Here is a 15413-nt window from a genome sequence, read left to right as displayed (position 1 = left end):
GGCTTAAATTTTGGAAATATTCATTCATCGAAATTTGTACTTCAAACTACTACAAAACATGTATTTTCAACACTGAGTATGCAACATACTCTATCCAAGTATCTCAATTACTATCGTGGTAGTACTTCTACTTAGTTGCCATATTTTAAGTCACTGTAATAGAGGCTACTTACACAACTGACGTCATAAAACATTAAAACGATGGGGACAGAAGTCACGAAGCAGTGCGCGTTCAATCTGGGTGGCTCTGGCTACGCCCCTACACGCGCCTTCTCTTTATAACTGTCCCGAAACAGAGAGAGACAGGCAGCAAATTCCTACCTCAGCGTCCGAACTGCGATCTTCATATACATCGTCAGAACTGTTGTAATTAGACAGTCACAGGTAATAAAAGTTGAAATTGCATTGCTTATTATTGTAATGTATTGTTATTTTATTTACTATTGTGACGGATCGGCAAACACCCATTACTACCGATATGAATTTAAACTTTATATATATAATTTTGAAAAAAGAATGCACTTTTCGGGAGCGAAAGCATTTGAACGGGCTGTGTTGTATTATTTTAGGATAAGGAATATCGTCCACATGTCATTGCGCTAATATCTTTCTTTCCCTCCGCGGATGACTGACAGATGAGAATGTACCAGGCCGACTTTAACCTGGAGGATTTCAGAATGCAGGAAGTCCCAGCTGGATTTGACTTTGTGTCATACGGTAAGAAATGAGAAAAACGATACAATAGTATTGTAATTGACAAAACAATTTACCACAAAGAGAACATAATTATTGTTTTGTGCTATCATGTGTTTATCATATGTCCTGTGTCCTACAGAAAAAGGACAGAATTTTGATGTGGCAAAACTGAAAAGTAGATTTCTGCTTGTTAGTTTCCACTGAGGGCTGTAATGCGGTAGTTTATGGAATAAGCAGTTTTGAGAATGGATTTTATCTAAACTGGGAAGACAGAAATTTAGGACAGTCAAGGTGATGACTTTTTTACTCTCTATCTTTTCTAATCCCTTCCGCCAGGCTTCCTGCTTCCCCTGGCTGAGTGCCTCTCTCCACCCAATGCTAACTCTGTCCCTCTGCTATCATTTCCTTCTTTCTTCCAAATTTGTTCAGTGTTTCAGGAGTGAAGCAAGGAGGTGGAACATTTGTTTTACTAAAGGTGTATTGACCCGATCAATATGGAAATGGTTCTTTGTTAGCCCTTAAATAACACATAAAAATGAAGAATGGTTATAACAATAGATAAAGAAGTGGAGTCATTAAAGTATATTGTAGTAGCAGTGGGATGGCCATTTTAGCTGCAGTTGTTTATTTATTCGAATTTAAGGTAAATGTCTTGTTCATTCTTTTTTATTTCCTCTCCAGAAGCACAACAAAATCTAAAACATTACACATTTTGATATTTATTAATTGTCATAATATTTGGCAATGCATATTCATATTTAGCATTTAAGGCTGTGGGTGGGATTCATGCCCTTGCTTTGTATGTTTGTGAAGTTTCCATGCTCTTTCCTTCCATCATCTTAGAATATATTGTTTAGGTAAACTGGTTCTTTAAATTGACCTTAGTGTTTACAAGTGCTCTGTGTATTCAAGTCTGGGTGCACTATATGGGACCCTCTGGTTAATCCAAATTAACCTTAATTAAAAGAAATAATTTATTTGCTACAATTTCAATTAGATCCCAGCTGGACTATATATAGCCTTGTTTAAGTAATCAAAACTGGACTGGAATTTATCTGTCTGTTCAAACTCTTATTAATATTCTTGTAATACTCTTATAAGTAGCCTTAAATGTAGCCCCAGTACGTTACTTTGGCAAGGTCTATTTTCCTAAAGTAATATAGTGCATATACAGATACCTGCCTTCACAAAGAGATGCTGTGCAGAGAATTAATGTTACAATGATTTGTATACATACTACACATAATATTAGGTTCATAGATATGTTAATATCAATAATGTCAATTTAATATGAGCTAAAGAAATGCTTGACTCTGGGAATGGGCAAGAGGGGAATTAGTGATTAGGTCTACAAGAGTGATCTCCTCAGCGTTTTGTGATTGACAAGTTCTTGGAGTGCCATTATTTGTATACAAGAAGAACATTAGTGGGCAGATCACATGACCTTGTGGTATATAGATGACAACTCTGGTACACATATTTCTTATTATTCAGGAAGCTGGTGATCCACAGTTTAAGAATTAGATGTAAAAGAATTCTGCTTTCATTAGTTTTTTTTTTAATTTCATTTTCTGTTTTTGTTCTCATTTTCAGTTTTTATTAGCTTTTAAGGGTTGCTAATTAAGTTAAGTTTTTATTAGTTTTATTTTTTTTGTAATAGAAGGTATTTGTCAGAGTCTCGATTGAAATAGGTTAGAAAAAAATTGCAATAAAACCCAACAAAGTACACTGTTTTCAAAAATGTATTTACAGACAGATAAACAACCATCCATAAAAAAACAACTATAAAACGTGTGTGTGCGAGCGCGCGTGAGAGAGAGAGACACGAGTGTACTTCAGTCAAGCAACAAATTCTTGTGGATCTTTAGGAAAACGTGATGCTACAGAGTACTGCAGATCGCTCCGCTCATTATCACTCCCCGCTCCAACGAAATCACACCAAAAAGCCTTTAACACATGGGTGCGGCATTGGCTCACTACTTAACCTAATGATACACAGATTGATTCTGGGTCAGTCATGCTTCAGAGGCATTGTGTGAGCGGGTCCGGTACCGCTGTGGTGCGAAAGTGGAGTTAGTCAGAGCGAGAGATAAGGTAACGCTCCTGTTTTTTTTTCTTCATGTATGCCTTTCGCTCAGGCTCTGCTCCGCTCACATGCCATGCTCCACAGAAGCGGTTTTGTTCCTCAAGCCAGACGACAGCAGGTGGAAATCATCCACCTAGAATTATATATAAAATACATTAACAAAAATGAAAATCGATGACATTTTTTTCTGTAATTTTAGTTTGTTTTATAAACATACAATACGGTTTCAGTTATTGTTTTTTCGTGAAGCCTCGTTTTTATTTTAATGTCAGTTAATGTTTTTTTTCTCATTTGGTTTTCGTTATTTCGTTAGTTTTCGTGAACGATAATAACCCTGTTTCATAAAGATAGATATGCGTGTCATTGAGGCTGGGCATTTTTTCTTTTGAAGGAGTAAAGATAGGTGATTCAAAACTGTTTACAATGGTAGCCTTGATCGCTATATTGCTATATTGAGCACTACAATAGCTAATAAGTTGGTATTGTCATTATATAACTCTTGGAATACACTGTATACAATATGTGCATACTTCTGTTTGTAGATGGAGAAGACCTCTCATTGCTGATAGATACCAATGGGTCAGTGCAGCAGCAGTATGCGCTCAGCCATGTGGAACATCCAAAAGTTCTCAGATCATATGACCATAAAGGTATTCAGGAAATATCCAACCTTAAGCCTAAATATTGTTTCAATAATCCTGAACATGTGTTATTTGCCGTTCCTTCTCCATGAACAATAATTACATTGATTAAAAGAGATTCTATTGTTATGTATATACTAGGAAATTTATTCTTTATTCTAAGTTGGTGTACCTTTCTAAATGGAGACAGTCCATTCATTTCCATGGGAAAAACCCTAATCCCAATCACAACACCCTTAACCCCCACCCAGCCCTAACCTTAACCATAAGTAACCAACCAAAAAACAAGACTTTTTAATCGCATTCACAGATTGTTATAAAACTGAGGTTATCCAAAAGGGGACCTGAAGAAGTGTCCCCAAAAGTAAGGAAGTGTCAGGTTTTACTGCACTTTGGAAACATTCTGGTCCCAAAATGTGATCTATGCAACCCCCCCCCCCCCCACACACACACACACACAGACAAACACTGCTGGCAGCTAAGAGACATTAATGAGCCTAAGTGCATGTCTTTGGGCTGTGGAAGGAAATGGGAATAACTGGAGGAAATCCGTGCAACACTGAGAGAACAAAATGGGCAGAACAACATGGGGAGAATCAGACAGGACCACAGCTGGGATTCGTCCCGCAGTTTTGGAAGAGGGGGCCACCATGCCATGTCTTTATGATAATATGTTTTCATGTTATAATTACTGTGTAACAAAATATATTTTCAGCTAAACCAGGAATATATCCAAATCTATTTTCTTTTTCTTAGTTGGTTTCAGTAACTCCATTTCACTCAGTTTGGATCCATACTCTGAATTCAACTACTGGGCAACTTGTACAAATGGTGAGTTGTGAACCCGTGTTATTGATATGAAGCATCATCATCATCCTCATTATTATTATTATTATTATTATTGTTGTTGTTGTTAATAATAATAACAACAATAATAATAATGATAATAACTTTGCTATCATCATCATTATTATATTACCTCAGGTACTACAACTCTGGACAACTTCCAAGTGGGATTTCAGGGGTCTGGACCCACCTACCAGAATCTGCTGCCCCCCTGTCCTCAAACACAGAATGGGGAGGAATTCAGCTCCAAAGTGATGGCTGAACAAGGCCATTACCATCCAGGGACAGAAAGTTACCGAGAGGAAGCCAACAGCATGACTAATCTGGAGCACTTGGGTGAGGAAGAGTGATAAATGTGAAATAACACAAACAGAAAGAAAAGTACCATACATGTCTAGAATATGGAATGCAACACACATGGAAATGTAAGGTTTTCAGCTATAAAACATAGTTGTTGCTAATCAGTGATTTTATTATATTTACAAAGAAAAACAATACCCTTTAACTGTTCAAATAAATGGCCTATATGGGTGTTCTTGATTGTAGGTAATTTTAATCAATATTACTTATGGTAGTGTTAATGGTAATGGAAATACAGTAAAATCTAGTTATAACGGACTTCAAGGGACCTGGCAAAACAGTCCCTTATATCCAGAGTTGCTGTATGCCCAGAACACAACTACAGGACACTATTTACTCATGCCACACCCCAGCAGACACAATTGTGGTATAGATTATTATATTGTACATGTAGTAATTCAACTTTACCTGATCAGATGCGTGACTATTAATAATTCCAACTACGTGTCTGCATTGGATATCATGCACCGGCACGCCATGCGCTTTGTAGGCCGGGCCTGCATGTTCATTATAGCCTAACAAGACTACACGTAAAAGCGGCCCTTGGGACCAAATTGTTTGTCCGTCATAAGCAAAATTCCGTTATGTGCGAGTCCGCTATATCCGATGCTTTTTCTGCATGTTCTTAAAGGTGCGCAGCCGGGACCAGTGGACCTCATCCGTTATAGACGAAATTCCGTTATAAGCGAGTCCACTATAGGGATTTTACTGTAGTATGTTAAAGTCTAATATCAGCATATATCAGTAATACACAGCATGATATGCCAAATGTAGAAAGACTTTTTAGTCCACAATTTAGAATTCGCATAAAATAGAATAAGTAAAATGATCATAGGTTTCAGAATTATACATTACCATTGCTGATCATTTTCTATTTATACAGATCCTGACAGAACCTACATTCACTGTAGTACCACAAGGTTTGAGACAGATCACCAGAACTGCTTCTGGGCTGACTATCCATCTCCTAGCTACTGCCCACCTCCAGAAGGCCTACCTCCATCTTGTACCTTGTCTCCTGACTCTCAGTCCTCTGATCAACACTGCCCTCAAGTGGTGAAGCATCGAAGTACAGCCTCTCTAAAAACAGAATCAAACACTGAGATGACCGGAATGTCAACTTACACAGGTTAGATATTAGCCTGTCAGTACATTGCAAAGGAAGTCAGTGTTGTTCATTATACAGAGAAATGGCATGATGTTTCTATTTGACATTTCAAGTTTCATTGGGGTTTGCAACTGTAAACAGAGTAAAAGATAATTGTATTTTTCCTTTCCAAATACTAATCTTTACTCGATGACTCAAACTACTTCCATTTAAAAAGAACCAATTATGACATATAAAAATATTGCTTTACCATAACACATTCATCAGAGAAAATGGAATCTTTATGATCGTCTTCTCCTTACTCACCCAGGCTCAGGGCCAATGCAACTGTGGCAGTTTCTGCTTGAACTCCTCTTGGACTCTGCCTGCCGTTCTTTCATTAGCTGGACAGGAGATGGCTGGGAATTCAAGATGTCTGACCCTGCTGAGGTATGGAAACCAAAATTCTCCCAGATGCAAGAGGTCTTTTTGTGTTTAATTAGCATCTTCCAATGTGATGCCTGGCGTCACCTCAGATCAGGCTGCCTGTACGGATGACCTGCCATGTCCTTGAATAGTCTGATTTAGACATGATGTTGAATATTCTTGTTATAGTTGGGTATCAGATTATCTTATTATCAGTTAACATAATCATTGATTACAAAACAAATGAGCAAATCTCAAAATAATATGTGAAAAAATGTGACCAACATACTGAAGTATGAATTTTGCTGTTCCTACCCCATAAACAATAATTACATGAATTAACAATAATTACAATTACTGGTCTTTGTTCAGCTTTATTCTCCAGTCAGTAACCCTTGTGTCTTATCCTAATCGTATTACTATATGTCAGTGTAATTATCACACTTACCCAGTCATTTTATCATATTCATTCCTATTTCATCCTGTTCCAGGTAGCTAAGCGGTGGGGTCAGTGCAAAAATAAGCCCAAGATGAACTACGAGAAGCTTAGCCGTGGCCTACGCTACTACTACCACAAGAACATCATCCACAAGACAGCAGGAAAGCGCTATGTGTATCGCTTTGTATGTGATGTGCAGGGCATGCTGGGAAAAACTGCTCAGGAAGTTCAGAACTGTTTGAATATTTCACCCGTAGATCTGCCCTCACAATATATAGCACCTACTGTCCCACACCATGAGACAGAAGAGCACAGAGAAGGCATGGTTGACCCAGTAGAATGAAACCACAATCACAGTTATTAAATTAATAGGGTCAGCAGAACATGTGATTTCTAAAAATGAAGTTGCTGAAGCCTCTGGAACTTCCTAACTGAAACTGTCAAATTAGTGCATGCAACCTGCCCCCATGGTATTCAGTGTTTCAGAGGGTCCCTGGTTCGACATTTTATGTCAGATCACTTACATGGCATTTAGACTTACAAATTGGGAGAAAGATCATTTTCACCCAAGCAATTTAAATTTGGACTGCCATACGCCACTAACTCACCCAAGTGACAATCAAAAGGTGGGTCACACCTGCTTTTATATTTAACTATGTTATTCACCTTATGGTAAAAGGCTTCAAGGCAACGAAGTAATGCAAATCAAATCCTGCAACGACAAAAAAAAAAGTGTTCAACACGTAAAAATTTTCTCAAATATTAGACTTTTGTGGGGGCCAGGTCATCTGTCAGAGCAGCCCATCACTTTCCTTGTTCACAAGATAATACTTGCTACATAACCTCAAGGTGTGCTAAGGGACATTATCTTTTGAAAAACAAATTATTTTCAGTAGATGTGTCCAGATGTTTGACTGGTACTGTACTTATCACTGTTTGGGATCAAATGACTTCACCTAACTTTGAAGTCCGAACCTTAGCTTATTAACTCTTCTGATGAAGCAGAAATAGGGCTGATAGAACTGTAAACTGTAAACCCCTTTTATATCTGTTGTATAAAGTTATAAAGTGATATTAACAGTATCAACAATTTTGATCTTTGAAAAAGAGCCAGTTGAAAAGAAGATCATAGATATGCACTAGCTATATGTTTACTTAATAAGCAACTGGCTGTATTGAGTTGTTTTAAAACTGAAGAATTGTTTGTTATAATCTGTTTCAAAAATTTATTGGAACTAGAAAACCTTCAGTAAATAATAAAAACTGTGGAAATTCCAGATCCAATGTACTTTATCTACCAGAATAGGCAGACTTTGGTGATATTGAAAAAGAAGAGATCCCTAGTACTGTTCTGTGGAGGGGCTGGGTAGAATTGTGCATGATGTTCTCTGATTTTATCCACCATCTTCTTCCCTTTAACTCCACTGGGTGCAGGGCCAGTTCTGTGCCAGATCTGGGTAGCATGACGACTTTGTCCAGACATTTAGCATTATCTGAACTGAATGTCTGCGCAATAGTGAAGGTTTCTTTGAGTTGTGAGACAATACTTTTGCACAATTAACACATTGTGGCCAAGAAAATCCACCAATATTTATACATGTGAACCCCAGCGAAATATAATTGTCATCATATCTGTGCTTCTTTGATGAGGTTGTGTTACAGTCCGAGGTGACATGCTTCCTCCCACTTTGAGGCTCCGCCTCAGACCCTTTATCACTTTCCACATGACTGGCTCCAGCTATGCTAGCCATTTGGCTAGTAACCACAGATACGCGTACCCCTGCAGCCTCTTGCGTACCGCCGAGGGTATGCGTACCCTAGTTTGGGAACCACTGCTTTATAGGTTAATAGCAGTATTTTATAGTCAATCTGGGACTTAACTGGAAGCCAGTGAAGGGAGGATAAGACAGTATAATGCAATCAGATTTCTTAGTGCTTGTGAGAATTCTGGCTGCTTTATTCTGCACCAGCTGAAGATTTTGTAAGGATCCCGACGGGCAACCAGAAAGGAGGGCATTATAGTAGTCCAATCTGGAAGTTATAAAGGCATGTATTAATTTTTCTGCGTCATGAAGGGAGAGCATCTTCCAAAGCTTGGCTATGTTCCGTAGATGATAAATTGCAGTTCTAGTAATACTTCTTATGTGAGCATCATAACATAGATCTGAATCAACTAGTAGATCAAGATTTCTAACCACTGGGTTAGGATGTGTAGGAAGGCCACCAGTGCTGAGGTGGTGAAACTTATTTCGTGCAGCTTTGGGACCAATTACCGGTACCGGTAATTACCGTTTTTTTCTGTGTTTAACATAATTAAATTTTTTGCTATCCAGCACCGGATATCTAATAGATGAAGAGAGCAGTCTTCTAATGGAGAGAGAAGTGATGTATCATCAGGGTTAAGAGATATATATAACTGTGTATCATCAACAGCATAGCGTGTATAAGGTAAACAGTAGTGGGCCCAGTACTGATCCCTGTGGGACACCATATTTGTCTTTGGTGGCCTTGGAAGATTCATTGTTCACATAGGCATACTGATAACAATCAGATAAATAGAAATGGAACCAAGAGAGAGCTGTACCCTTAATGCCGAGCACACATTTTAGCCCGTCCAAGAGGATATTATGGTCCACAGTATCGAATGCTGCAGTTAAATCTAGTAATACCAACAGAGATACACAGCCACGGTCAGAAGCCATAAGCAAATCATTCATTACTTTGACTAGAGCAGTTTCTGTGCTATGGTTTGGTCTAAAGCCACACTGATATAATTCATTAGTATTATTTTTCTGTAGGAAAGAAGACAACTAACGGACTATAACCTTTTCCATGATCTTAGAAATGAAGATTTGAGATACAGTGCAGCAAAAAAGTATTTAGTCAGCCACCAATTGTGCAAGTTCTCCCACTTAAAAAGATGAGAGAGGCCTGTAATTTTCACCATAGGTATACCTCAACTATGAGACAAAATAAGAAAAAGAAATCCAGATAATCACATTGACTGAATTTTAAAGAATTTATTTGCAAAGTATGGTGGAAAATAAGTATTTGGTCAATAATTTGCCTATAATTAATGTATAATTAGAATAAACAATATCACATCGATTGTTACACATGCTAATGAAGTCTTAAAAGCAATACTACCGTTTTCTGTATTATCCCAGCAATCATCTTATAGCAAGCGATTTAAATCGTTTAACCTATCTTTGTAAAATGCACAAATATCGAAAAATACGGTTTTTATGTTTTTGCATAAATGGTTTAACTCAACACGTTCGTAGAAAGATATATTAAAATGACAGTGAAACCGTCGAACTACAAAGTAGTGGGTGACGTCATGATTCAAATAATCGCGCCATGGAGGAAAACAAGAGGAACCGAATTTTCCGGGAACAGATTTACCGGCGGTTAGCCATCTAATTTTCCGATACAGAAATATGGGATGCAAGCAAAAATGTAATTGGAGTACAAAAAGTATCTGCTCAATTTTTGCTGTTACATCTCTTTTGCGCTTTCGCGCAACTTCCATGTTAGCCCCGGTGCTTGTGGTGAGCTAATCAGCAAGCAAACTCTGTAAGCGCCTCCCCATAAGTTCTTCTTCGAATGAAAAGTACCTAATGTGGACTAAGTAATAAAAAAACGTTCTGGGACAACTCCGAGGAACTACAATCAGGCGGTGTGAACACATCAAAAGGCCCTGGTTCCAGAAAAAAAATATCCAGTGGTGTAAAAGTACTTATTGAATCTGTTGTCTCTGACATGAATAGTATTCCGTTGTCTAAAAGAAAAATCAGCGACAGTAAGAAACTAGGAAATTACTTTAATTAAGAGGTGTGGAGATGGCTGTGGGTGGGTATACCTACAATCCAGACAGACTTTCTCACAATATATTTAGTAGCTTGGTTTAAATGAAAATTATTATATAGGTCTACTTTCATTTTTGTGTCCCGACATTCAGTCATTTTCATTTGAGTTATTTGTTTGCAGAAATGCTTCGCTTTTAATGAAATTGTATAAGATTGTATTTGGCAAAGTTTTGGGCTATATCATATAAACGGGTTTTACAGTACACAAGTTTCCAACAGTAAATTTAAGGCAAATTTACACTCAGTTGTTCCACTTTTACCAGAGGGGGCGCATAGCTACGCATACCACCTATACACACACTTCTTTATCCTGGCAGCCAAATGGGGACATGTTACCATTTTCAGAGAAACTTTACCAGACATATTAAAATTCTGTTTTCTTTTTTTTCAATAGTTGAGTCCCTGGAGACCAGGGAGCCAGTCCCCACGACACAAATGGTCCCCTCCCGTTTGGTGTGGAGTCAAGTTGTGGTCGCCACCAGGATATAAAAAGAAAAGCACACACACACACACACACACACACACACACACACACACACACACACACACACACACACACATGCAGGCAAACACAAGCAAGGAATGGGCGGTTAGATGTTTCTACAGATGGATGTGTGGATCTTGATCGTTTTCTAGGTTTCTCAAGCGCAGACTTAAAATGTTCATAATACTAATGCTTATAAAATTATTACTTGCACATATGTGTAGTTTAAGGGCGGTGCCTTATGATATCTACTGGGTTATCTTAAATAATTGCATGCTATAAAAGCGCTGTACTTTGGTACCTACCGTTTAGTTCAATACCCCAGTGCGGCCATACTGTACTTACAACAATAAACGCAAACAGTTCTGAAGAATGCAGGAAGAACACATATTGCCTACCCTCCAAGTATCGCTTCCTGTGTACGGTCTGTTCTCAGTCTTACAGATCTGGGTCTCTAAATAGTATGCAACATAACCTACCTGTTTTATTTTAAATAATTTTTAATTTTAAAGAAACATTTTCCCAGTGATTTGAGACAAAATGCCGAAAACGGTAAAAGATTGTTTGATTGAAACATTCGAGGATTTGAACGAAGAACAGTTTAAGAAATTCAAAAGTAAACTCATCGATCGAAAGGGAGAGCCTAGAATAGGTAAGGGTATAGTGCAAAATATGGATAGATTGGACCTGATTGACAAACTCGTGAGCACTTTCACAGAGAAAAACGCGGGACAGGTCACAGTTAATATCTTACGATCTGCGAATTTTACACAGGAAGCCGACGATTTGCAAGAGAGTTTGGGGATCGGTAAGATTTTTTTTTCAAAAGTATGAATACTAAAATATGAACTAACTGTATTATTCTTTATCTAAACATCACGTTCGTTTAGCATTATTTTGGTTAATAAATATGATTAATAGTGCATAATAACCAGTAAAACGGTGAAACAGAATTTGAATCGCATTCGCATATGGACGTTTTATGTTCAATTAAGAAATAGCCCCAATGTTTATTGTGATAAGTATTTTACATATATTATTATTATCATTATTATGTAATGGGGAATAATAGGAAAATATTAAACTGATCTTTATATGCAAGGACAAGATTTGTCATTTTCACTCAGACTGACCTGTGCTCGGTGGTATATACAGTATACTTAGGCCTGTATGCCTGTAAAAAGGTACTTCAAGACTTTGTGATCATAATATAAATACATACGTATATGAGTATGGATTTCAACTTGATTATTATAATTTATTCTCATATGCCAGATATATTATTCATCTGTCTTTTAACCACTTTCTCTGGTTAGGGTCATGGTCAGCCTGGAGCCTATTCCAAGCTGCACTGATACTAATTGAAAGCAATGTAGTATTTAATGGGAACATTTTACAGCAGGGGTCTCCAACTCTGCTCCTGGAGAGCTATTTCCAGTAGGTTTTCTATTCTATGTGGTTTTTGATGACTCACACCTGTTCCTATATTGGGGTGTGTTTCCCAAACAACGACGGAGGTTATCATTAACGATGCACCATACTATGGTAGTTCAAACTAACCAACATCCGAAGTACGACTGTTTTTCAAAACCGTTGTACCACAGTAGTTTGAACCACGTTAGTTAGTTGGGATCGCCGTAGTTCGAACTACAATGGTTCCATTGCTGATTGTTCAGACTCACGGCAAGTCGTGCACAAAAACTAACAAACTACTTTCATAGCCGGTCGCGTACAAAAAATCGCGAACTGTGTAATATCATATAAATATATAATAACATATATATATGTCATCAGTTTATTGTGTCAGTCACATAACATCAATAATATGAAAAATTCAGAAATAGCAATAGCGGCACAATAATGAGACGCTTCTTGGAGTGGTAAACAGAAGAACTTTTAGCTGTGACACTGCAGTTATATGCATTAATAGATGGGGGCAACCCAAATGAAATAGTGTGCCGATGTTTATGGTTAATTCTCTATTGTGTTTTTTTTTTTCTAGTTTCATTCTCTTCTGGACAGACTGGTGAGAGTCAGCCTACTTATGGTCCATCTTCAATTTCCATTGTGAATGGTAATTTTTTAGAATGCAGGATAAGTGCTTAAAACACAAGCACTTTCTTTAAAAAGAAAATCCAAAGGAGTAAGTGAGAAGTAAATTTAGAGAAAATATCTCTTAATTACTAGTATTCTTTGGGCATCATATTTAATTGTGGACAGACTCGGGATTGTTTAAACACATACTACACATTTCTTTATAGGTTTTAACAAAAATGAAATATCATATGTTAATATCAGTGTTAATTTCTCTGAAATTTCAATAGAAATTATAAGGCTTTTTCTTTACTAAGACTACCAAAGACCAGGGATCTATTCTCCCATCGGGCGCTTAAGTCGAAAAGGGGCTTAAAAGATCATGCACTTTATGTGTATTCTCCCCTCATAAGGCCGTAACCCTTTAAAGGAGAAATCTAATTAATTCAAGAAAAGAAAATCAGGTTTTATCCTCAGTGATTTTGTAAACCAGCAAAGCATGGAACATGTAGGCCTACTCTTTAATCTATATTGTGAACCTAATTGAAATACATAGAATCACATTCAGAAAATGAACGCTTGGTGGTAGCTGAACATAAGAATCTTTAGACAAATGAAATGTTATGGTGAAATGTAGTGTTTGAATTTTGTGCATGACAATTGACAATACCTTATTAGCTGTATCAAAATGATGTCATCATTAGCTCCAATTTAATAATTTCTCCACCATTTTCCCCAAATAGGCTCTACCGTTCAGTTTTAATATCAAATAACACAAAACTCGATAAAATGATCTTACGTCTTTCAGCTTTATTACATGTAACCCATAATAGATACTTATTTAGTATAATAAGATGTTCATTAATTTCTTCAATTGTTTTGTATTGTCTATTGCATTACTCCACAACTGATTAACTGCCCCAGAGAAGTTGTGTAGAATGTTAGTCTGTTGACAAACTTATTTTTTAAATGAGAAAAAAATGACATGTTGCTGTATTGAGTTCATAAGAAAATGGAATTTTAACATGCTCGTTTAAGAATGAACTCGTATAGGCCTGCTGAAGCTGTTTTCCCACTTCATTTAGAACAATTCTGTAAACAAACAAATATCCCTAACCAATAGATATGGTGTAAATGTTAGTGTTATTAGTAGCATGAACTGAAAGTTTACAATACATTGCTGAGAAAATAATAGTGCAATCAACTACATAGTCCAAGCAAATTTATAAGGCTACGGTGTAGGCTGCGATGTATTATTCCAAACCAACTGCTAGTCACTGCCACTTTAAACTCACACACCTACCCAAGTGTAGTATGGTTACCAGTTAGGCAAGTGTCCTCCTCAAGTAGTTCCTTTGGGGACCCCTGACGTAGTGTAGGTATGAAGTATACATATGTGTACAAAAACACGTCACGAATTCACCTGGAAACATATGATGCACTCAAGCCATTATATTGCTGTAATGTGCAACACAAAGCTTATGCAAGTATTACATATGCACATATTGTGGACACATTGTCATATCTGTCTTTAAACTGTTCAACTCTTATGATTTGTTTCATGATGTTCAGAAATCCATACACATACATGAAATGCTACACAAGTTATGTTAATAAAATGTTATATTTTAGTATTGCATTTCTTATTCACATGAACAATCACAGATCATCCTACATTACTTATTGTATATTGCTTTATCTGAATGTGGCTTAAATTATTTCCTGTAGACTACTGTCAAATTAATTTTAGTAAACCCTATTTCTCACCCCCAGAAAAGCACTTTTTGGATGTGCACCGAACCACCCTCATCGAAAGAGTTAACAATGTGAATTCCATCTTGGACCGTCTCCAGGATAAAGGCATTCTCAACTCAGTCAGCTACAGTGATATTTCTACCTTGCCCAATGACCATAATAAGATGAGGGCACTGTACGACGGCCCCTTAAAATCATGTGGGAACAAAGGAAAAGATGATTTACTCTCAATCCTACAGGAACTCCAGCCATATCTAATGGATGAGCTGATGAAAAAGTAGACATTTAAGCACAAGTAATGTTTGTTGAGCTTAACAGAATAAGTCTGCAATTTGACAGGTTTTTAACAACAGGGTTATAACACAGAGCCAGTTGTTGTAGGTAAAAACATACAATATAGAAGATGTTAATGTACTTGATACATGCAATGGTATTTTGTGGTAAAAAACATATAAATGGCATTTCATTAAAATGCAAAATTTTTCATTCTTTGATTTTGTGTTTCTTGCGCAAGATGTTTTTCATGAACTTTTGAACTACGGAGTAGTCAGTTTTTAAAAGTAACATTCTATATGAAATCAACATGGCTATTAGCAAGTCTTGTTTTACTTGAGTCTTTACTATGCATTAAATTGTAGCATGGTATATAGGACATATATGCAGTCTTGGTAGAATATAGGCCAAATGACC

The 15413-nt window shown here is 37.0% G+C and overlaps 2 protein-coding genes across 5 annotated transcripts; both read left to right on the top strand.

Annotated features, from left to right (window-relative positions):
- Positions 1–220: 220 nt before the first annotated feature.
- LOC125727080 (protein c-ets-2-A-like) lies at positions 221–7858 on the top strand. The gene is made up of 8 exons (XM_049003725.1): positions 221–384; positions 636–717; positions 3325–3432; positions 4180–4254; positions 4408–4605; positions 5513–5758; positions 6048–6166; positions 6634–7858. Exons 2-8 carry the CDS (start codon positions 636–638, stop codon positions 6922–6924), a joined length of 1119 nt encoding a protein of 372 aa, XP_048859682.1. The 5' UTR covers positions 221–384; the 3' UTR covers positions 6925–7858.
- A 3136-nt stretch (positions 7859–10994) lies between these two features.
- Positions 10995–15212, top strand: LOC125727081 (apoptosis-associated speck-like protein containing a CARD). Of its 4 annotated transcripts, none has more exons than XM_049003730.1 (3): positions 10995–11586; positions 12937–12960; positions 14742–15212. In XM_049003730.1, the coding sequence occupies exons 1-3, from the start codon at positions 11475–11477 to the stop codon at positions 15002–15004; spliced, it is 399 nt and encodes a 132-aa protein (XP_048859687.1). In that variant the 5' UTR covers positions 10995–11474; the 3' UTR covers positions 15005–15212. The 4 variants fall into 4 exon arrangements, with proteins under 4 accessions (XP_048859687.1, XP_048859685.1, XP_048859684.1 ...); XM_049003728.1 differs by having other exon boundaries at positions 10997–11586; positions 12937–13008; XM_049003727.1 differs by having other exon boundaries at positions 10998–11742.
- The last annotated feature ends 201 nt before the right edge of the window (positions 15213–15413 follow it).

This window comes from Brienomyrus brachyistius, unplaced genomic scaffold, assembly GCF_023856365.1.
Source record: "Brienomyrus brachyistius isolate T26 unplaced genomic scaffold, BBRACH_0.4 scaffold86, whole genome shotgun sequence".
Taxonomy (NCBI): Eukaryota; Metazoa; Chordata; class Actinopteri; order Osteoglossiformes; family Mormyridae; genus Brienomyrus; species Brienomyrus brachyistius.
Note: the sequence above shows the minus strand (reverse complement) of the source record. Positions and strands in the feature narration are given on the sequence as shown.